Here is a 24,576-nt window from a genome sequence, read left to right on the forward strand (position 1 = left end):
AAATGCGTCCGATGGAACCATTATTGTGCGCTTAGTAAGCGGTTCAGTTGTCCTAATATACTGTCACGCCTTCATTTTTTACGCAAGCCACACGCATTGCGTGAAAGCACGAATAGTTGTTTGTAGGCGTTTTAAAAGATATGACGCTGCTCAACATCCTCCATTGTCTCATTTGATATTTTCTTGGACAAAGAAACATAACTTCACTCCAAGGTTGTCGAATTGTTTCATTTTTTAAAAGAGCGCAACCAAGCAATACCTGATCAACTTTTAAATGAATTTTACGTTTGGTCGGAGGAAAATCCAGTGATATTTTCTGTTGTAGACGCTTAGTAGTTTTCCATGAAGGCACGCTTTGCAAGAGGGAATTTTGCAATGTTGAAATTTAATTACGTTATTTACGGTCTACAAAACGAAGATTCTTACAATTCACGTATTAAAAACTTGGCATTATACTTCGCTTAAGATATGGCCATAATCTGAAACTACGCCGGAAAACTTACTTTAAAAGCAAAATTATTTTTTATAAAATGGAAATGCCATGAATGATATTTTTTTGAGATTTAACTTAAGCGAAAGGAATAAAAACCATTTAGTTTTTCTTCTCAACAAGCATGTTTTGTTGAAACATTTGAGTATTAGAAGAAATGGAGAGAAGATCTTTAATACACTGCGAAGTAAGGTTCGGTCATATGAACCAAATGTACAGTGTTCAATATGAGCTGGATTGCTCGGTTCATGCGACCGCTCTCTCGGTCCTGGGAGCCGCATCCTCGGTTCATGCAACCGTGCTTTTTCGTTCGTTCTGTTCGGTTTTAATGCTCGGTTGCATGAACCGAGAATACGGTTGCATGAACCGAGGATACGGTTCCCAGGACCGAGAGAGCGGTCGCATGAACCAAGCAATACGGCTAATATTTAACACCATACATTCGATTCATCAGCCAGTAATGCTTGCAACTTATTTGGAAATAGTTTTAACTATTTCCAACTATTGATTAAGTCTTTACTATCCTTGACTCCCAACCTTAATTTTGATTGATTTTCAAGCTATAGGCTACAGATAGTGCCATTGTGCTCCTGTAAGATACCTCTTTGATTTTTTTCGGTATACTTGAGCCCCCCACCCCGTAAAAGTTGTTTTTATTTTTACTCACATCACACTTTAAACACTCGGTGGATTGAAATTTCTCAAAATTAAAAAAATGAGCCCTATCTGAGTGGTTCGTTGTAGAATTAGCCCGCTTATCTGAATTCGATTTGTTCGTAAAAAAATTGATCAGATAATTTAGCCAAACTAGCTTCAAGCTCATCCCTAAGGTCAAAAAATGGCCTTCGAGTGAAATTGACGTACTTGGATAAATATTTAGCGTTAAAATAATCGGAAAGACTACATATTTGATGAAACTATGAAATAAAAATAGAAATCAAAACAAGCCCAAAAAACCGGCATGCAGACATGGATACATATAGATAGTTTGAAATAGTTTTGATAAATGAAATATTTCACTGCAGTTTTTACATACATATAAGTCGCTTTACAGCACTCCCTCGCGCTCTACGACCCCCAACCTCCACTGCTCTCTTTCAAACCACAAATCTTAGGGGATTGAGCACCTTAACATTTCCGCTTCAATCCCTTCCCTCCAACCTTTCATTGGGCGCCCTCTGCGTCTTCTCCCATCTCCCAGGAGGAACCCAGTCAAGGACCTTCTTCTGCAACCTGTCTCCTGCCATTCTCTGGACATGACCATACCAAATGAGCTGTTTTGTCATAATGTCATGCACGATGGTCTGCTTGGCATCCATGATCTCTCGTACCGTCTCATTCCTGACGCGATCCCTTCTGGAAATACCAGCAGATCTACGCCAGAAGTCCATCTCTGTTGCCTCTAAAACCTCCCGGGTCCGCTGTTTCATCGGCCATACTTCACAGCCGTAGGTTACTATGCTCTTGACAATCGCGTTGTAGATCCTTCTTTTGTTCTCTTTGGAGATCCTTTGATCCCAAAGGACTCCATTTAACATAGCGATTGCCCTCCTACCCTGCATATTCCTGTTCTTGATGGCCTGGTCCAATCTTCCATCCTGGGTTAGAAAAACTCCTAAATATTTGTAAATATCGCAGCTTCCAATTTGCCGCCCATCCTCTAATTCTATACTTTGCTGATTCCCAGTTTACTGCAGTTTTTACACGTGTAATTCCACGACGACATACGTCGGTTCAACGAAAGTTGAACAAAAACCAGACTCACTAGTTTCCTTTTTATTTCCTTTCATCTCAATTTTTAATTTGATCGGTTTCATGGATAGTTCGTCATAAAACCTTGGTTCGAATGCTGAAATGGCCATAATTAACGGCTTGGAGAATAGAAATAGTAATCGTATTAATCGCCAAGTGAACGAGTCTTGCCAGGATATTTCTAGTTTCCTCCAATTTAATATGCGATCTTAATGAGCCTTGGAACCACGAGTCTGTGAGATATACAATTATACATACGCTCATATGTGGTTCAGATATCCGTGAAAATAGTCCGGGATATGTGCTAACTTCTTACGCTCCTGCTAGCTGTTAAATATATTAATTTAAATTTCCTTTCCCGCAGCATTCCTCATTTTTTCTGCTTTCATAACGGTGCTCTTTACATTGTTTCTTTGAAGACAAGTAAGTTGAATTGTGATTCATTTTGGCTTTTTTGATTGGTTTTGGTGATCTTTTTCATTACATGTGATACCAACCCGCTTCTTTTAGCTTTTGCTTTATCATTTGTATCTTAATGATTGACTTGTCTCTAAGAATAATTCCTGTTTCTGTCCTTTGATCAGATGTTCATATTTTTGGATTTTTTAGGGAAACATATAATTATGAAAAAGAATATTCGCATGAAACCATTTGGGGACACCCTCTTAAATTTTTATAAAAAAAACTGTATCATAATTCTGAAATGCGCACCTTTTTTAAAGGTCTATTGGTTATTCTTGACTTTTTCCTTTTTGAGGGACAAAAAATTGAGGTACGGAGTGGTTTGTAATAGGCGATGTTTAAAACAATTTTGGCTAACGAATTCCAAATTAGGAGTGGCCATGTCCTCTCAGAAAACTTCAAAAGGCAAAAATAATTTTAAAGAATTCCAAAATTTTCCGAGGTAGTTATGATTTCTAAGCGTAGGTAAATGACTCTGCGTACAGATCTCTGCATATCTGGAAGTTTTTGATTAAAGTTTAAACATTAAATTCTACTCTTTGTAAACTGTAATACCTAATTTTCATGAGAAAATAGCACGAATAAGCGAGACAATGACTATTTCTTTATTGTACTTAAAGATTCCTCAAAAAACAGCAAGCACGAGATGGAAAGTCTCGATCTAATGGCGTGGCGTGCTTTGCGATAAATCGATTGATCTACCATTTAAACCTATGGAAAAGGATCGTAAACAGCGTGTTCGCAACGATTATCGTACACTGAAAAAAATGATATGCTGTTTCAGCACCTAGGATGTCAAAAATGTGTCCGGTGATCCTAAGATGCTGCCTCGATTGCCCACGCAATTGAATTTGCATTCACAGGATGTAAAGCTAACTGCAAGGGCAGTAAAGGCAGCATCTTGGGATCACCAGACACATTTTTGACAGATTAATCAGGATACCAGCTAAACCAGCATATCAACGGTGTAAGTCGGCAATCACATAACTCGGTTTGCGACGTCGCAGACTTCCTGTCATACTTTATTTTTTAAACGGAGAACTGCTTAGCGGAAATTCTTTAAAACTGCCGTGATTTTTCTTCTCTGTGCGAAGAAAATTCTGCAAAAACTTCAAGGAGTGATGTCAATTTGTTCTCCTTTAAAAGAATAACATGGAGGTGGAGATTTTCAGACACCGCAAACGAGTTATGTGATTGCCGACTTACACCGGCAATTCCCCAATTCTGGCAATTTCTGGATTTCCCCCTTTTCTTGGGTTTCTAATTAAATGATTGGTAATTAACTATTTTTGGTATCTTGGGTTTAAGTTTTTGATAAGATTGATAATTTTAATTTCGATTTTGGTAGTTTATTTTTATTTACAGCTTTTTTTCTTTGCTATATTGGTATTTAGTAGGTGAGTATCATTAGTTTTTTCAGTGTAATAATCGATTCTTTACCATAGCTATAAATGGGGAAATATCGATAATCGATCATTTACGCCACCCAACTGTCCCGATCTTTCAATTTTTAGGTTCCCTCTCGCTATGTTTCAGGCAAAATCTCAGGTTGCAGATGGACGTCACCGATATGAGCAAACGTGCTGGATAAATAAAAAAGGAACACGATGTGGACAAATCCACCCAATTATTTCCTTTAACTCGACCGAGAACGGCGCTTTCTTCTGCCTCTGATAACTCCTTTTTACATCGACGTTACTGATTTTTCCACCCAGTCTACCTTCCGGACCCACCTGCTTAGGCGTTAACTCAACATGAACTCAAATGAACTAATAAACAAAAACATAACCGCTTGAGCTTAGAGGAGTAAAGTTTCCCCCGTGACAAAGTATTTTGTTGGGTAGTTTTTGATTATCACTGAAAAAAATTCTCGGCGTTTTTACCGAGGTCCGTTGGTACCCTTACCATCTCACTTTTTTTACCAATTATTGGTCATTTTACCAAGACAGACTGGTAAGCTTACCTGAAAACCGGTATTTTTACTGTTTTTTTTTCAGGTAAGAATACCACTTTCATTGGAAATCAATTTCCGGTAACTTTGCCACTTTATCTCGGTAATTCTACCACAGGCGATAAAAAATATTGACGTTTTTACCGGGGATCAGTAAAATTATCGAGAAAGTCAATAATTTTACCGAAATTTCTCGGTAAAATTACCAATTCCATAAATGGTAATTTTACCAAGAAAAACCCGGGATCAAATAGAACCCTGAATTCTTGGTAAATACACCGAGATTTTTTTTTCAGTGTAGGATGAATACGGTTTTATATCCCTAAGGAGATGCACATCGAAAAGCGAAAGAAACTCTAAGAAGAAAAAAAGCACTTTACAGAAATCGTGACTTGTACGATTTTTTAAAGCGGATTTTTACGGTTTTAGATCAGTGTACGTATTGACGGTGTAAGTCGGCAATCACATAACTCATTTGCGGTGTCTGAAAATATCCGCATCTATGTTATTTTCTTAGAGGAGAACAAATGACATCATTCCTTGAAGTTTTTGCAGAATTTTCTTCGCACGGAGAAGGAAAATCACGGCAGTTTCAAAGAATTGCCGTTGAGTAGTTTTCCGTTTAAAAAAATAAAGTATGATTGGAAGTCCGCGACGTCGCAAACCGAGTTATGTGATTGCCATCTTACACCGTCGATATATCCCCTTTCTATAAGTACACAATGAGTAAGGTCTAATATGTCCCGCGGTGACATTAGGAGAATTTCATCAAGTGAAGTGTCACTGGCAGGTTGGGAGGCGCTGCGGACTTATTTACCTAAGAGGCTATATCAGTAAATTTGGATACAATCTTTGATTTGGCGCATGATTTAGATGGAAGAAATCTTTGTCACTTACATTCTTTTAGAATATTATGTCGCTTTATCCCAATTTCTTTGAATTTAAATTTCCCGGGGGTTTTCAATCACGGTTTCTGATTGGTTAATCAAACACCCAATAAGAATGCAAATCAACACAAACCTACACACACAAAACTGCTTTCCTTTTTGTAATATTGTAAGATACCTTGAGCACGTTTAGAAGGAGTGCAAGAAGAAATATGGTGAGAAAATTATCTGTTCGATGTGATTTTGAAACTCCGTTTACTTTGTGCTTTGCCGCTGACCTATGACAATTATTGTCCAATTATTGACTAAAATAATGCCGAATACATGACGCACAATGCGGTAGAGGAATGTAAAAAAAGGGATTCGAAGTCAATTCATTCAAAACAAGGACACTAATTTTAAGAGGTGAAGAGAAAATTATTGAGTTGGCAGAGGGGCAAAAGATCAAAAGCAGCACGGATTAAATGTACATTTGTATCCGGTTAGAATAGGATGAATAAACAGATCAAGCTTGAAGATCAAGATCAGAACAGAACAGAACAGAATAGAATAGAATGGAAGGAAAAACTATAGCAAAATTAAACACTATCCCCTTGGAATCAACGAACTCTAAAGAGAAAAGGAAGAGAATTTCCAACGGTATGGTGAAAAGTATTTTAATTTCTAAATGTGAGGTTCAACAGCTAAGGATTTGGACACAAGGTATGCTAAGAGCAACGAGGATGGATATCAGAAGGAGGTTAGCGAGAATTTGCGGAAGGGATATCTCTTAACCAACGGTAAAAGGATACTAACTCCTACTACCAATAAAGATGTCATATCGGGAAGATTGGGCTAGAGTGCCAGAAAGCGTTGTGAAAATAGGCTCTTGTGTATGGATATTTTACCCGCAAGCAGAGGTATCTTTTTGACGTTATGGTTGCGCGTAAACCTCGCTGCAGCACAATAAAAGCACAAAATGTAAAAGAAAAAATTAAAGTGCTTTGGAAATGATTAATTTTGACACGGAACCACCAATATTTAAAAAACACACATTATATTAATATTCTCCTTTGATAAATTGATACATATTTTTTCCCATCAATTTAAATGAGAATAATCAATGCATAGTGTGCAAACATTTCAAAATCATGAGTTAAAAAACCGCTGACTATGCGAGTATAAATATTAAAGCCTAACAGAGAGGAGCGGCGTGCTGCCAGCGCGAGAGGCTTACTGGCGCCTACAAACCTAAGTGGATACTTCACGCATTGCGCAATGCTGGAAGTATCCACTTAGGTTTGTAGGCGGCAATGCGCGTTTCGCGCTGGCCGCCCGCCCGGCGTGCAGCGGCGCCTGAAGCACCTATTTCACAAAAGAGGTGTTGCACAGTATTATACGAAATTGAACGTATTAAAAATGACAGGCATCCTTTAAAAGCACAGATCATTCCTCGCAAAATAAATAAAGATACTTATCGTACCCAGGAAAAATCTAAGAGCCTTTAGCCGAGGCAAATATACAGGTCCATCCGGTTCAGGTATAACAAGGTGGGAATTTCTTGAAAGATAATTAAGTCCTGTTACACCAAGGAGGTGTAGAGAGTTTTAGTGAATTTTGTCTCATGGAATTGATATCCCTACGTAGGGATACTTCCTAAACATACTTGAAGCATTCTAAAAACTTTCATTGCTCTCAAAATGCTGAGGACTGATATTCTAAAATAAATGCTGTAAGTTCGAGGTCCGAATTCAATGTACAAACACATCGTTTGAAGCGAACGTTTCAGATCAAGGTTCAAAATCAATGTTTCTTTAAAGCAAATAGCAAAAAGAAAATAGGATGGAGGCAAGCCGACAAACCGTTGGAAGCAATTTACTTTTAAAATTAATCATTTTTAAAGAGTTCTTAATAATTCGACACCTACTCTCTTCAACGTATTTTTAAGTCATTTCTTTGACGGTATTGATTCCAACATAGAGAATCAGATAGGTTTGCTTTTCTTCTCTTTTTCTTTTTTAAGAAAGTTATAAAATGTCTATTCGAAGCATAATTTCAATACAAATCAATATTCAAGGATTTAGTCCTCAAGGCCATATATAATACTTTTTTAGTTGCCTAATGTGGTATAATAATTGTGTGCCGGGCCACTTGAAAAAATGTTCACACTTAACAAAACATGATTGATCTATAAATAACTAAATGTGACATATTCTAGCAAACGCGCTCCCTTTGTGGGGGTGTAAATGTGTGTCAAAATTGAGTGTTGCATGTACATGGTTTTTCTGACTGTCAACGATTTTGACATTTGAAGGTGTACACCCCTTCTCAATTTAGAGAGTTGTTTACAAAATTTAATCCGGTGGGTGGTGATTTATTTGAGCCGTTTCTCCATGAACATGAACCGGAAATGGGTGCCGTAGATTTTGAAGAGGGGGAGCGCAAAGAAATCGGGAGGTCAAATGAACGTATTTCTGCCAAGCAGAACTATGTACATTAAGATATGAGCCCTGAGATCCCTGAGGATTTATGCATAACGTGGCTCACGTCATAATGCACATAGTTCCGTTTGGCAGAAGTACGTCTAAATTTCGTCCGTCCCATGCCTCGAGTGGATTCCAGGCATAATCGAGCTGATTGTATGATGCATGGTTCTTACCTATGGGTGAGTTCTAGAATTAATCTTTCCGTGAAGCGATTCAATACTAATCCACCCAAGCGTTCCTAGGCTCCGTGATTCCATCCAGGTTGACGAATCCAAGCGTTCTTGTAACTCGGAGTGAGTGACTCATGACGTCATTACTTGTTCTTCCAAATGCATCTGATCAACCCACCTCGGGAGATGGATTTAGCCGTGACTCTCGGTGACAAACCTCAAAAAGTTCGAATCGCGCCAAAGTAGCCAGTAACTTGTCCCCTGTGGAAAGTTATTATCGTCTTTTCTTCATCTAAATTAATAAAACTTAAGTAACCTGTCAAGTTTTAGTTATATTTTTCATTAGTTACGGTCTAAATACTAAAACATTACTTTGATCATCATCAAGAAAACAACTGCAATCATCCGAGCGTTCTCTGAGATTCTCGTTTGACGATCCATCCGACTCCATCCGTGTCGTCATGACGCACGTCATTTCCGTTCATCTCCGTTTTTTGGATTAAATCCTAAGATGAATTCTAGAACCCGCGCCTAAGTCGTCATCAATTTTGAACCAGTGGCGAGGCAAGAGTAATCGATTATCGATATCTCCAATTTTGAAGCTGTGGTAAAGAATCGTTTATTAAGGCATTCCTTGCGAACACCCTTTTTATCGATCCTTTTCCATAGGTTTCAAGCGCAGACCAATCGATACATCGCGAAGTATGCCACGTCACTGTTTTGAACGTCAAGCTACTAAGAAAATTACGAACAAAAAATTTTGAGAATTTGGGTGGAGGTGAATCGTTGAACGGATACCGCCCTTCGGAAAATACACTTACCTCCCGTGATAAATGTGCGAGGCGCTGCGGAGGGGTCGGGGGGGGATGCCCCTTTCCCCAGCAGATTTGCGTGAGACGCAAGTTTTTACGGAAACATACGGTGCAGCAGGGTAAGTTTCTGTCATTCCAAGTACTTTTTTGAAAGGAAAAATTTATTGATTACAGAAAATTTTTTCCCGCGAAAATGATCGGATCAATCGCATCTACGAAAATACAGAATTGCTTAGATTTGAAAGACAGGTTGATGATGGCGATGACGGAATGGAAGGAGAGTACATGGGCGAATTTTGGTGTGCGTTCGGTGTATTATTGGTTTGGTTCGTTCATTTGTGCCTGAGCAATCATTATCTCATCTGGTACGGTCACGAGGTGTTCAGCGGGATCCAGAAGATCAACCTGTTTTGGAGGAATGAGACATTCTGGTACCACATGAAGGATCCTAAGTTTAACTTCACCATCTTGGACGTTTATGATGTTTGGAATAAAACGAGATACAATTCCCAGCAAGCAGTACTCAATCTCGGATTGAGTTTACTATCCAGGTATTGTGTTCCGATTTGCCTCTCTGCGTATATTTGCACCAAAATCAAATAATACAGCTAAATCTTACCTTCTACTTTTAAAATGAGCTTCCTTTAACAAAATAACGCTGAGATCATGATAAAATTGTCATGTGCCTCGCGTTGGAAGATAGAGATAGCAAAATCAGTTACAAAGAGGGATCCACAAACTTCTTGTCGACAGGTGGAAACTTTTGCATTTGGATGCTTCATGGACAATGATGAGGCAGAGACAGTCATATGTCCAGAGGCGGATCCAGCAATTTGGCAACACCGGACCTCCTCCATTTAAACCTATACTAAAAAATCGATTCCTGTCGGAGCACCTCGCCCTCCAAGAATCGATATATTTCCATAGGTTTAAATGGAAAAAAGACAATGTTGCCGATTTGCTGGATCCGCCAATGCATCAGTGACGTGGCGTGCTTTGTGATGTATCGATTGATCTGTCATTTAAACCTATGGAAAATAATCGATAAACAGGGTGTTCGTAACGAACACCTTAATAATCGATTCTTTACTATAGCTTCAAATGGGGAAATATCGATTGTTCACGCCACGGCTGATTGTTTTAGTTGGCTGTTGACTACCTAATATTCATATTTAACTTAAAAATCCCTCACATTAGCATAAGTATTCATTCAAAACAAAGATCTAAAGATCCTAAGTTTTGCCGATGTCCCCTTCCCGTAGAATATTTAATGATAAAAAAAAGGAATGAAAAATAAAAATTTGCCTTAAAAAAAACGAATTCGAATTGATTCAGACATTGTACTTCTTGTTATCTCTATGAGAAAATAAATATTATACTTCGGTGAAAATCGAACAATGGCCACCTCACAATTGAGTGATGCAACAATCACGACATTTGTGTGGTCGAAGACCTTGCAGGAATACCTTACAAGCAAGCCGAAACGCCGTGCAGTGGATCGAGTCAATCAGAGACGTCGGACATGAAATCGTTGACTAAAACTGTAAATTTTGACGTTTATTTCCTTACAAAAAGGGTGCTTCTGGTGGACAATTTCACGAAGAGACCAAGGGAACCACTTTTAGAACCTCAAAGTTTAGTATAAACGGATTTATAAGGATAACGCACAAAAACATAGCCCGAATATACGAATAAAGAAGGAGATTCAATTAAAATATGGGTAAACAAGGCTAAACAATTATCAAAACACTGCGTCCTGCCTTTTAGTGTTTTAATACTTTTTTAGCCTAGTTTACCCATATTTTAATTAAATCTCCTTCTTTATTCGGATTTATAAGCCTTTGAAGTTTCTAAATTTTGTCCGACCTCTTCTATTGACTCGATCCACCGTGCGCCGGCAGTACCTCAGTTAACTGTAAGCTGAGTGGTACCACTGGCATGAAGTGTTTGCTTTTATGTGTATGAAAAATTTTTGATGATGATATCTCTCGGAAATTGTAGATATTCAATATAAAGTTTTGCAGTTATTTGTAATCAGAGAATCTTCCTTCTGAATGTAAGTTGTCTTCTTTTGATTAGGTTACGAGTGAATATTCCCTTTAGATACAGGTTGCTTTTAATTATACACAGAAATGTGGTTGAAAAATATATCATCGTTGAAATTAATTACTTTCTTCTTGTCCGATTGAAAATAAAGGCTTTACAAGGGTGCAAGTAACTTGACTACTTCCATATTTGGCCAAGAAGTGGCGAATAAGTTATTTTCGGAAAGGGTGCTAGTTGGGCTGACTGTGTGGAATTTCCCGGAATATTTCCAATCTACAAGGAACAGCACGAGCGCAATACAACCGGGTATTTCAAATCTTCCAATGGATGACACTTTCAGTGCCTTTGCTACTGCCTTTCATAAGAATTATTCACAAGAAGAAAAGGATCATAGACAAAACAATTTCCAGGAAAATCTAAAGCTCATTGCTAAATTGAATACAGCAAAATTTGGAACTGCAACATTCGCTGTTACGCCTTATACAGATTTTTCTCGTGAGTATAAAATTTAAATTAAATTGAGGAGGTAGGTGCGAAAATGGCCCAAGTAGCAAAATTGCGGTTCCAGAAAACAGCGATCGAATATTTCATTATGGTACCAGTTAGCTACATTATTAGGTACAGCATAGGCTGAGGTAAAAATAAATTAGTCATAATTATCTTCAAGTTTAAACTAGGACGATCGAAATACAGAGAGATATTGTTCTGAATTAGAAATAAGTGAAATAGAGGAGGTGTATCGGGCCATTATTACATAGAACGACAGATTATTTTGAGGAGTACATTTTGTGTTTAAGTAAGTGCGTGATACTTGGGCCGTTTTTGCATGGAGTCACTTTTAACCTAAATGGGAATCAAATTGGTTTCTAAGAAAAAAGGAAGTAAAAAATTGAAAGAAAAAGTTGACTTTCATTGAAGAAAAGGTTATAAAAAATTGAAAATTTGTCTACAATTATAATGACAATATACATCATCCGAAAAGTCACTCGGGCCATTTTTGCACATAACTCCTCAATTATGAGAAATACTGTAATTTGTCTTTCAAGCAGATTTTAAAAATTAAGATAAGGTGGCACTCAAAGTTTGTTCAGTGAACAAAAAATTCAAAATGATGCTTCTTTAGCATTTTCCCGAGTGTAAGGGTCCTTTTTCCGTTTGAAAAAGAAAGTACGACAGGAAGTTTGCGACGTAAACCGAGTTATGTGATTGCCGACTTACACCCTCGATATTCTCATTCGATTCATATATTTTTTTTCATCAATTTAAATAAGAACAATCCATTTAGAGTGTGCAAACATTTCCAAATCATGAGTTTAAAAACGCGGCTTCTGCGAGTTTAAATATTAGAGCCAAACAGAGCGGAGCGGCGCTGCGCGGCGTGCTGCCAGCGCGAGAGGCTCACTGGCGCCTACAAACCTAAGTGGATACTTCACGCATTGCGCAATGTTTGAGGTATCCACTTAGGTTTGTAGGCGCCAATGCGTGTTTCGCGCTGGTCGCCCGCTCGCCGTGCCGCGGCGCGGCACCTCAAGCAACTATTTCACAACAGAGGTAAAAGGGTCCCTTAAAGGGGTCCTTAAAGGTCCCTTAAACCCTTTAAGGGTCCTTCAGCCTAAACAAAGCCTAGACATACGTTCCGGCGCCATTTTTTCACATGGAAAGTTGCATTGGGATCAAATCGGAGGGGAAAAAATCTTGCTTTTGAAATTCGATTTTGGCGTAAAAACTGCGCTTCTAGTTACGATTAACTTTTGAAATTTTTAATGAAAAATAATCACAAAAATATCGACGGTGTAAGTCGGCAATCACATAACTCGGTTTGCGACGTCGCAAACCCCCTGTCATACTTTATTTTTTAAAAGGAAAACTACTCAACAGCAATTCCTTAAAACTGCCGGGATTTTTCTTCTGTGTAAGAAGAAAATTCTGCATAAACATCAAGGAATGATGTCAATTTGTTCTCCTCTAAAAAAATAACATAGAGGCGGAGATTTTCGGACACCGTAAATGAGATATGTGATTGCGGACTTACGCCGTCGATATTTGCTTTTCCAAGCGAAGAAGTGATGGAGATCAAGGATGATAGAAAGCGCAGCGCTGCAATGAAGATCAATGTTTTTAAAAATGGTGGAGAAAAGTGCGGCAAAACAGGATACAAACCAACGTGCTTCTACGTTGAAAATTGCCTACCCATGCACAGTGAAGGCGAACATGTAAACGTATCTAGAGCTTCACGCCCGCCCACGCCGCGCGACGTCCATAGCGCTGTGCGCACTTTTATAGAGTGCAGCAAGACAGGATACAAATCAACGTGCTCCTACGTTGAGAAATTGCCTACCCATGCACAGTGAAGGCGAACATGTAAACGTATCTAGAGCTCCACGCCCGCCCACGCCGCGCGACGTCCATAGCGCTGTGCGCACTTTAATAGAGTGCAGCAAGACAGGATACAAATCAACGTGCTCCTACGTTGAGAAATTGCCTACCCATGCACAGTGAAGGCGAACATGTAAACGTATCTAGAGCTCCACGCCCGCCCACGCCGCGCGACGTCCATAGCGCTGTGCGCACTTTAATAGAGTGCAGCAAGACAGGATACAAATCAACGTGCTCCTACGTTGAGAAATTGCCTACCCATGCACATCGAAGGCGAACATGTAAACGTACCAAGGACACCACACTGGCACAGTAGTGAAGAGAAGCAAAACTTTTACCAGTGAAAGTGGGTATTATTGCGCTTCTTTAATTGAGCTCGAGGTTTTGTTTACCATCGCACGAAAAAGTATTATGGCATCAAATTAAACGGGGAAATACGCTATGTCTGCTGGAACAAAACAAAAAGTTTGTCATCGCTTACAATTTCAATGTCGGGAACCAAAAACTTTATGGTAAAATTTGTTATGAACTGGGGAGTCATTACTAATTACACCGTTATTGTGTTCTACTGTAATGTGATACAATATCGGTAAAATTCATAGAGCTAATCATGTTCTTCAGAGCTTTGAAAAATATACGTACGCTTCAATCTCGTGATTGATTCATGCATAATTTTTGTTCTTTCTTACAGTTGCTTCTTTTTATAATTTTAGCTCGTATTTCATCTTTCTCACAAATATCGCACAAATATTTTTATGAACATTTAGAGTCCTTGTTTCTTAATCATTTTTGTATATTTTTTAGTTTTTGCCTGTGGCACTAATTTATTGGTTCACAGCAGGATACGGTTTTGTTCGGTTCGGCAGCGCGAATCATCGGCAGCTCTGCCGAATTTCTGCTGTTGAAGCCGCAAATCTTTGGTTTTAGATGCCAAGCTTTAAACGGGCGGATATTACCGAGGTTTTTACGTGATAAAAGGGAGAGGGATGAGGCGAGGCATACCTCAGTTTTGAAGGGTCAGTTTTGCATAACGCGGTGTAGAGGACATCCAAAAATGCCAACAAATTCCTCGTCTTGCTGACATAAGGGTGTAACTACACATTGAGATGAGCCCGGGAAAGTATTGAATTGTATGGAAGACAGGACTAATTGCAAAGTTTAGTTACGCCCTTATGTCAGGTAGGCGACGAATTGACCCCCAGGTACTAAAGATGCAAAGTTTGGGCAGACAAACAGGGAATTTAGAAAACCGCCATTAAAGTGTTAGCACTGACGTCTCAGTCTTGGGGATGATTCACTCTCGCAATCGCCGGTAATTAGGAAGATACTCATGAGGTGTTCCGATAAATCGCAATACTACGCATCAACACAAAGTGGGTTTGATGGGTGATTGCTTTCAAAAACACGATCGCGGCTCGAGGCTCCTTCAATTGTTTGTAATACCCAACGCTTTGTCACCAAGTTAGTTGAGTTGCCTATAGGATCTAAACTCACCCAGTGTCTGGGAATTCACTACATACTCATGTCATGTGCTTTTTACCGGGGGAACAGGTGATGTTAGGAAAACAGGATACAACGATGCCCATTCAAAGTAATCAGTGATCTAGTCTTGTTCCATCATTTCTGAATTTTAGGATTTTCTATTTGTTCGGTAGTGGCTAGCGAATTGTGGGCGATTTGTGATTTCCTTCAGTAAGGACCAGTTTCGGGCCCTTTTTCTGAAAACGGAAAATATATGTTCCCCTTTCAACAGAAACACATGAAGTTATCACTGGTGCGCGGATCTAACTACAGCTACTGTGAGCTTTGTTAAAAAACTATAAACACCTACTTAAACATCGACGACTACTACTAAGACCTACTGAGACCTACTAAGACATAGGAAGATATCTGCTGACCACTTTTTCTCCTCTTATTCAATTGCTCGTTTATACAGGGTGTTTCAGACCACCCGTACCAGGCCTTTTTCTCGGTTGGTTTAGGTCGTACGAAGTCGGAGACCGCGGGGTTGAATAGGGAATTGACCCCAAGGAATCCGAATTTCGTGGTCCCGAAACCCCCCCACCCCCCCTTGGGGGGTAAAGGGGGGTCACGATGCTAAAAGTCACGGTTCCCGACCGAATTGCGGATAGATCGCATCAGAATTGAAAAGCACGGAAAATTTCACGTGAAATTGACCCCTAAAAATCCAAAATCGGACCATCCAAGGCCCAAAAATGATCTCCTAAAGAGGGGGACAGTACCCCCCTCCATAATTTCTCTTTGGTCTCAAAATTGACGTAAATTCTCCAGAAAAAGACGGTTTCCCAGGTAATTGACCCCGAGAAATCCAAATTTCATGGCCCCGAAGCTCCTCTAGTCCCCCTTGGGGGGTAAACGGGGGGGCCCAATTTTAAAAATCGGGGCTCCTTTCCGAATCGCAAATTGATTGCATCCAAATTGAGGAGCAGAACACATTTACATCTTAAGTGACTCCTAAGAGTTCTAATAGACCCCCTGAACGGCAGAAAGTAACTCCCTGAGGAGGGGGGCCTCGCCCCCGCCAAAAATTTCTCAGGATTCCTCTTTGGTCGCAAAATTGACGTCGATTCTCCAGAAAAAGACGGTTTCCTGTGTAATCGACCCCGAGGAGCTCAGGAAACAAGAAATTTAGAGTCCTCGGTGTCGATTACACAGGAAACCGTCTTTTTCTGGAGAATCGACGTCAATTTTGCGACCAAAGAGGAATCCTGAGAAATTTTTGGCGGGGGCGAGGGCCCCCTCCTCAGGGAGTTACTTTCTGCCGTTCAGGGGGTCTATTAGAACTCTTAGGAGTCACTTAAGATGTAAATGTGTTCTGCTCCTCAATTTGGATGCAATCAATTTGCGATTCGGAAAGGAGCCCCGATTTTTAAAATTGGGCCCCCCCGTTTACCCCCCAAGGGGGGCTAGAGAAGCTTCGGCACCATGAAATTTGGATTTCTCGGGGTCAATTACCTGGGAAACCGTCTTTTTCTGGAGAATTTACGTCAATTTTGAGACCAAAGAGAAATTATAGAGGGGGGTACTGTCCCCCTCTTTAGGAGATCATTTTTGGGCCTTGGATGGTCCGATTTTGGATTTTTAGGGGTCAATTTCACGTGAAATTTTCCGTGCTTTTCAATTCTGATGCGATCTATCCGCAATTCGGTCGGGAACCGTGACTTTTAGCATCGTGACCCCCCTTTACCCCCCAAGGGGGGGTGGGGGGGGTTTCGGGACCACGAAATTCGGATTCCTTGGGGTCAATTCCCTATTCAACCCCGCGGTCTCCGACTTCGTACGACCTAAACCAACCGAGAAAAAGGCCTGGTGCGGGTGGTCTGAAACACCCTGTATATCAGTGTGATGATGATGTGTATGTGCATACCTACACCATGAGTTATGCGCCAACCTTCTGATGTGCTGATAAATTATTCAATGCTAGTGTAATACGATTTTGTAAACCACATTTAAATCTTACATCAGAATATGTGTGTTGCAGTATGGAAGAACTCACTTTGAAACCACCCGTGGGGCGATACAGCCAAAGAAAAATTAAATTTTACATGACTCAAAAAATGTGACCAGCACCAGCATTTAAATCACGCGGCAAAAAGGGATCGCTGATTGAACAATTAAATTCTTAAAAAATATGTCTGACACGTTTCAACTGCACACTTTACTCGTACAATATAATGGAAAGCTAATTTAACCACGGGAGTGATTAAATTGGTATTTTTTTACTGTAAAGTCTACATTGAAGATGAATGACACTTTTTTTTAAACTACAAAATTGTTCAATCAGCAATTTCATTTCCTCCGCGCATTTTTAAAAGCAAGTTTTCCTTATTTCATGTGAAAATTGTTTCACGGAACGTTCCTTGTTTTGTTTTGTGCTTTACTTTGAAAGTATTTGTCTTAACTCATAGTACCTCGAACAATTGGAGCTAGCAGATGACCTTGAGAACTGGAAAGGCGCAGAACTCTTGGACCCAACCGGGGAGAGCTGCGGGGCAATTTTCGCCGGAATCACCTTGGCCATCGATTTATTTAAATTCTTCGTGATAAAAGGGACACTGAAATTCATCGATAACGAATTAAACGCTCATTTCAAAAAACTAATGCTGAAGTGGCGGAACGAGACGTACCACTATTGGATGTCGTGGCCCAAAGTCAACCGCACCGTCACGGATTTCTACGACAAGATCAACACCTGGTTGAAACCGATCTCGCACGCACTGATCAACTTCCCTCTGCGCGTCATCTACGTGCTCTACAAAACGATCAGCAGTATCGCGACGATGGTTCTCGGTAGCAATGCGGTTGAGTTCGTGTTCCCGCAGAGGAAGGGTGAAATCCTGTCAGAGCTTCACTACAACGGGTCGTGGATCCAGATGTGGTACGATGCGCGGTTGAATGAGAGTTGGGGGTTACCGTTCTACTTGTCGCCGAGCACTCGCCTTTGGATGGCGGGGGCAACGCTCAGGGAGATCACAGAGCGAATTCTCGGGAGAAAGGCTCTGCTCGCTATGGACTTACGCACTTTGCACCTTATACCAGTAAGTACACAGTACACTGAAAAAAATCTCGGTGTATTTACTAAAAAAAGGGTAAATTTACCGAGATTTCAGGGTTCTATTTGATTCCAGTTTTTTCTTGGTAATACCATTTATGGAATTGGTAATTTTACCGAGAAATCTCGGTAAAATTATTGAAATTTCTCGGTAATTTTACTGGACCTTGGTAATAACGCTAATATTTTTTATCGACTGTGAGAATTACCAAGATAAAATGGCAAAGTTATCGGGAATTGATTACCAATAAAAGTGTATTCTTACCTGAAAAAAAAAAAAACTGTAAAAATACCAGTTTTTAGGTAAGCTTACCAGTCTGTCTTGGTAAAATTACCAATAATTGGTAAAAAAAGTGAGATGGTAAAGGTGCCAACGGACCTTGGTAAAAACGCCGAGAATTTTTTTTCAGTATGTCCCTAAAAACGTCGAGTAGGATCTCATTTGTAACACTTATTGCCGAGTTCGACCTCACGAAAGATCGCTTTAAGGTGCTTCGTTGAGGTTCCTGGTGTGGTCGAACTTGTGTGTGATACGTCGCATCGATTATTTTAAAAATCTCAGCAGATTTTGAATTTTTAGCCAATAGAAGGACGATTGCCCCCGCCCATAAACTCAATGAACTAATGAACGATGAACCTCATTGATACTTCCAATATTAATGACATCGTAACGGGAAGATATCTTTCGTCCAACGAAAAAAGCCGAATGAGCTGTATAAATTAATACATTTTGAATAGGCGGAATCCTAGAAATACGGGGGTATTCGGTCTCAATTGTTCTCCTCTTCATACATTTTTTCTAGAAACCGAATTTCAGCGTAAGTACTGTACCTATCATTCTACGTACGATGGTCGAGCTTTTTACTCTGATGAAGAAACCATCAACGTGGGACCAACGCCGGAGCAATTCGACTGGAAAACAAGAGGACTCGTTTCAAAAGTGAAAAATAACGTAAGTAACTAGTTTTTTTTAGGTTTATAATTACAAATTAACGCTGGAAAAGGCTGATTATCTATGCGCCCCGTAAAACTCGGCAACTTGAGCTAAGAACTTTCGGCTCGGAATTTTTTTTACTGTTAGGCTGACAATAATGAAGTGCTAAAAAAAAACGCCGCATGAGCCTTCGGGCGTTGCCAAATTTTCTTTCATAAAACACGAATTTTATGGTTAAGTTATGAATATTTTCCTTCTCATTTTACAGATAATTTTGATCGCAATTTCACCTATATAGTTCCTGAAAATGTAAAGGAAAAATATTCATAATTTGCCTCAGGAATAGACGTTTTATCGAAAGAAGTTTGGCATCTCTCGAATGTTTATACGGCGTTCTTCCTTAGCACGGCAGAACAGTTTTGGATATTATTTCAGTCGCGCTATTTACATCTGCTTATTTGACTCTTATCGACTTCGCCGGTAAAAATTAGTTTAAATATCTGCCCCAAACAAAATATACAGGGTGATCAAAAAGTCTTGCACCACTAGCACTAGACATATCTCTGGTAACAGACCAAGATGAGATAGATATTTGAAATACTGTAAGTGTCCCTAGGTCAAAAGTGACGACTTTTGGAAACCCTAAATAAGTGGACTACCCAAAAAAGGGCAAAACTTTGAGGGTTTTAGAGGTAATGCGACGCTTGTGAATCATACTGTATGGACAATTAGCCCATATGGTATATGGTTTATTTAGACATCTTCTGAGGAGGAGGGTGGTGGACCCTCCAAAACGACGCGCAGAAAAAGAGGTAAGTGAGGAAAGTTTGAGTTTCATAAGTTTAGTGATTCCTATTTTATTTAATTTTTGAAAATGTCCGAATTTACAATTTGCCTGAGGCACGTATCTTAACTGAACGGATCTGTTGAAGGAAAACTGTGGAGGCGGCTGGGCATATGCAGTTGTGGACTGTCTAGAGATGCATAACGCAATTCGCCGGAATGCATCTGTTGTTGAATATTCTGCTCAGCGTAAGTTCATAATATTTTTGTTGTATTTAAATCATCGACGTTACTGTGCAAGGGCTTGCTTAAAGAAAAATATTCAAACGAATTCAAAAATGTTAATTAATTATTTAACTGCCAAATAAATTACCCAATGAACTACACAAGTCATAATACAAAATGTGTATTTGACCTCCTGGGAGCTCGGTGTGCCTATTCAAATCATTGAAGGCGTTTTTATTTCCGTCTCTTCACGCTAAATTCCTATGCACTATCGTCGTAACAAGGAGACTCTTATTTAAATCTGTATCTTCTTCAATGATCTTCACGCATAAGATCTTTAATACGTATAGCCACTCTGCGTACGTACAAACCGCCTCAAACATTACCAAATTTTCTCGAAAAATTTACACATTATTTAAATGAAAACTGATGTTTTTTTATATTCCGAACTTTACGGAACATTTCGTAATATGATCTAAATCATTTAAAAGAAAACATACAAATTAATCAATTAAAGTTGATTAATGTTTTCCTTATTGCCAAAAAAATCAGTTCAACTGCCGTGCTAAAGAAACATCGTCTGAACATCCAAGAGTTGCCGATTTTCCACCGATGAAATGTTCATTTTTAGGACAGTTATGCATATTCTCCCTCGGACTGTTCAGGTATTTAGATTAAATTACCAACAAAATTGTCCGATAAATTTGAAAAAAAAACAAAACAAAATATTTATCACTCTTCTAGTAAATTCAATTTTCATCCAAGAAAATGTGGCAACGTCTGAAGGCTCAAACGAAGTTTTTCCCTAGCACGGCAGCAAAAACTAAACCGTTTGTAATACAAAATCTTAAAGTATGTGCTGTAGAGCGTGATACCACTATTCGACCTCCTGGGAGTTCGGTGTGCATATTCGATTCATTGAAGGCGTTTTTATTTTCTATTGCTATAGGCGACCACTTTAGCCGGAGTTTCCGTAATCGTGCAGGGGCAAGCGAAGGGTTTTGTCCCTGAATTCTCAAAAAAGACATGTCCATATGTTGTATTTTTTCCGTGAAGTGCTCTGTTCCGCATATACAGTGCTCATAAACCTCTATTAAAGCAATTCCTGCAGTGTATTTAAAATGGACCGCGTTAAACAGAAATAAGGAACCAAGCCACACCGGCGTTGAAATTTTTGATACCTTTATTTAAGATCATTTAGGTGAATTCACGAGAAATTTTCAGAAAAACTGTTTTATGGCTGTTTAAAAACATCAATAAAAATAAAACGTCAATTTGGCCCCTAAAAAATCTTCAGTGGCTCCTAAAACTCAAGCTTGATGGGCCACACGGCTTCTGAAACTTGAAGGTGAGTTTTGAACACTGCTTGTGACCAAAATAATATATTCCTGTGGTTCTAGAAATAGTAGATTGCGATAAGAACTCTCGAGGTTGTGCGGGTGGAAGTGTGACAAATGCTTACAAGTACATAAAAGACGCCGGAGGCCTTGCATTGGAGCGTTCGTACCCATACACTTTCAGAGAATCAAGTTGCTTGTTTGAGCCATCTATGGCCAAGATCAGAATAAAGAGCACCTTTTACACCTTGCCGCCCAGCGAGGAAACTATACGCCACTTCATCTACAATTACGGTCCAGTTGTTGCAGCCATCAATTGCGCTCAGTTACAAGTAAGCACTTAAAGCCGGAATTCTGTCAATTTAATAGTATGTTCTTCCAGCTACAAAAGTAAACACTATCAAAACGAGCAGAAAAGGAATGACTAAAATGACATGAAGCTTATATCAGTTTGGATTGATGTGATGACGATTGAAAGATACATTTTGAGAGGGTTTTTATAAGTTAAAAGACAGTGAGCAACAGTGTTCAAGAAATATAACGTTAAAATATCCTCAGAGAAATCATACCGTCCTTACAAAATATGTAATGACGTTGGTACACTTGTAATTTTCCCAGGAGTTAGTGATAATACCGCATATCGACGGTGTAAGTCGGCAATCAGGTAACTCAGTTTGCGACGTCGCAGACTTCCTGTCATACTTTATTTTTTAAACGGAAAACAGGGTGTCTACAAGTCTGGAATTTCCAGAAAGTCTGGAAATAGTACTGATTTTTCAAGGGCGGTCCGGAAGTACAAAAAAAGTGCGGAAACTCCGCTAAAAGGTCCGGAGTTTTCTTTAATTTGTTGTCATTTTTATCGCAATTTCAAGTTTTTGAAATTCTTCTAATTTCGTCAAATGGAGGTACTGAAAAAGTACGGAATTTTTCTGTTGGAGGAGGCACTGAATTTCTTGAGAATGTACTGAAAAAGTACTGTAAAAGTACTTATTTTTGACCAGCCTGTTTTAGTAGACAAGGGTGTAGCGAAAAAAACTTTTTTTCGCGAATGACATTCGCTACCCCTGGAAAGTATGTGGTTGGTGCATAAAAGAGCCCACAAAAAATTTCAGCCACCTACGATGACCGGAACCACTGCCACTTTTGTGTCAAAGTTTCGGATTTTAGGCGAAAAATCGCTAAAAACGCAACCCGCAACACATTTCTCGGGGGTTGTTCCGGGGGGCTTGGGGGGTAAATTTAAACATTTTCAGGTAGATTCGACACTATATGACAAGTAATTTCAGCATTAAAATGTCCTCTCGCTGATTAAAATAAGGGAACTTATCTTAAAATACCGTAGTAAAATCCTATTATTTTCAGCAAATCGGTGTTCTCGAACTATTCGTTTATTTCATTCAAAGTAGTGATGTTTCTGATTTTGATCACTCTTCTACATGAAATAACCCTTAGAGTATACCACGGGGAGGTATCGGCTTAGCAAAATGACCCCCCCCCCCCCCGCCTCACACACACCCAACCTTAGGTGGGGGCAGTCTTAAGTCATATCAACAACATTGAAATCTACTACCTCACGCTGAGGCATTATTCAGGCTCTGCTCAACGTAGTTGCTCTAATAATTAATCCATGTCTATTCTTTACGCCAATTACTGATGCTGATGCTTCTGTTACTAATTTAACACAACTTTCAACCAATTGTTGGTGCCATGGTAACCCAAAAATTTTTCATCTTCCAATACGCTCACGAATTTCTCGATATTGGCCATTGAGGTTCGGACACATCGGTGAGTATGCGGAGTATCAGGTATTGGAAGGGTTCCGTTGACGAATTACCATCTCAACGTCATCTTTCAGCCTCAAAACTGATTTTTTAATCTGCAAATCGTCTCACACCATTGTGATCGCTGTAAGAGCTATTCTGTTTTTCAACCATAGGAACTAATCTCAAAGCACGTAATTGAATCCTTGTATTAACATTGCTAATCATTATACCTACAGCATATTTGCGAAATTTGCAAAGAAACCATTGGTTTGAATGACATTTTTAACCGCAAATGACATCTTGGGTGATAAATAGTTTGCCGTAAATGCTTAAATGCACCGCGATTTCTACCATGCATGGAGTGGCGGGGCGTGAATGATCGATTTTCGATATTTCCCCATTAAAAGCTGAGGTAAAGAATCGATTATAAAGGTGTTCGTTGCACACCCTGCTATCGATCCTTTTCCATAGGTTTAATGCCAGATCAATTGATACATCGCAAAACACGTCACGCCACTGCATGAATGGACTTTAATGCAGACCCAGCATGCTGATTCATAATCTCATATTATGAATGTTACTCAAATTAGTAATTTTCCGACGTTCATATTTTCAAGTCAATTGATCGGAACATTTAATATCATTTTTTATGGCGAGCCATATTTTCAACATTTACTGCTAATTTCCGTTCAAAATTTTGATTCAGATTTCCGGTAGATCCAGTTCAATGCTTTAAAATTGTGCAGCAGCCGACCAAGTTGGCCGAGTGGTCAGCGCGTCTGAATCTATGTAAGAAGACCTTCGGTTCGAATCACGTGATTAATAAGGGTGCCAAATAGCCACGTTTTAATAGAACTGGCGAGTGAACTTGCTGAAACAGATTCCCTTCAGTCATAATGCATGGAGATTTAAAAAGCCGGAGAGCAATTTTGAGGATACTGTGGCCGTTTTGGAAGATGAAAAATTTTTGGGTTACCATGGCACCAACAATTGGTTGAAAGTTGTGTTAAATTAGTAACAGAAGCATCAGCATCAGTAATTGGCGTAAAGAATAGACATGGATTAATTATTAGAGCAACTACGTTGAGCAGAGCCTGAATAATGCCTCAGCGTGAGGTAGTAGATTTCAATGTTGTTGATATGACTTAAGACTGCCCCCACCTAAGGTTGGGTGTGTGTGAGGCGGGGGGGGGGGGGTCATTTTGCTAAGCCGATACCTCCCCGTGGTATACTCTAAGGGTTATTTCATGTAGAAGAGTGATCAAAATCAGAAACATCACTACTTTGAATGAAATAAACGAATAGTTCGAGAACACCGATTTGCTGAAAATAATAGGATTTTACTACGGTATTTTAAGATAAGTTCCCTTATTTTAATCAGCGAGAGGACATTTTAATGCTGAAATTACTTGTCATATAGTGTCGAATCTACCTGAAAATGTTTAAATTTACCCCCCAAGCCCCCCGGAACAACCCCCGAGAAATGTGTTGCGGGTTGCGTTTTTAGCGATTTTTCGCCTAAAATCCGAAACTTTGACACAAAAGTGGCA

The 24,576-nt window shown here is 39.4% G+C and overlaps 1 protein-coding gene across 4 annotated transcripts; it reads left to right on the plus strand.

Moving 5' to 3' along the window:
* The first annotated feature begins 2,430 nt into the window (after positions 1-2,430).
* On the plus strand, positions 2,431-21,800 carry LOC109033613 (uncharacterized). Of its 4 annotated transcripts, none has more exons than XM_072303190.1 (7): positions 2,431-2,665; positions 4,241-4,544; positions 9,164-9,540; positions 11,187-11,530; positions 18,788-18,936; positions 19,851-19,950; positions 21,327-21,800. In XM_072303190.1, exons 3-7 carry the CDS (start codon positions 9,260-9,262, stop codon positions 21,605-21,607), a joined length of 1,155 nt encoding a protein of 384 aa, XP_072159291.1. In that variant the 5' UTR covers positions 2,431-2,665; positions 4,241-4,544; positions 9,164-9,259; the 3' UTR covers positions 21,608-21,800. The 4 variants fall into 4 exon arrangements, with proteins under 4 accessions (XP_072159291.1, XP_072159292.1, XP_072159293.1 ...); XM_072303191.1 differs by having other exon boundaries at positions 4,241-4,510; XM_072303192.1 differs by lacking the exon at positions 4,241-4,544.
* Positions 21,801-24,576: the final 2,776 nt, after the last annotated feature.

Source organism: Bemisia tabaci, chromosome 8 (assembly GCF_918797505.1).
Source record: "Bemisia tabaci chromosome 8, PGI_BMITA_v3".
NCBI lineage: Eukaryota > Metazoa > Arthropoda > Insecta > Hemiptera > Aleyrodidae > Bemisia > Bemisia tabaci.

Excerpts from the sequence above, each read along its gene's own strand:
- LOC109033613 (XM_072303190.1), top strand. The coding sequence starts at position 9,260 with ATGGAAGGAGAGTACATGGGCGAATTTTGGTGTGCGTTCGGTGTATTA. Across the intron at positions 9,541-11,186 it reads GGATTGAGTTTACTATCCAG|GCTTTACAAGGGTGCAAGTA; the intron begins GTATTGTGTTCC and ends TTGAAAATAAAG. Across the intron at positions 11,531-18,787 it reads GCCTTATACAGATTTTTCTC|AAACCGAATTTCAGCGTAAG; the intron begins GTGAGTATAAAA and ends CATTTTTTCTAG.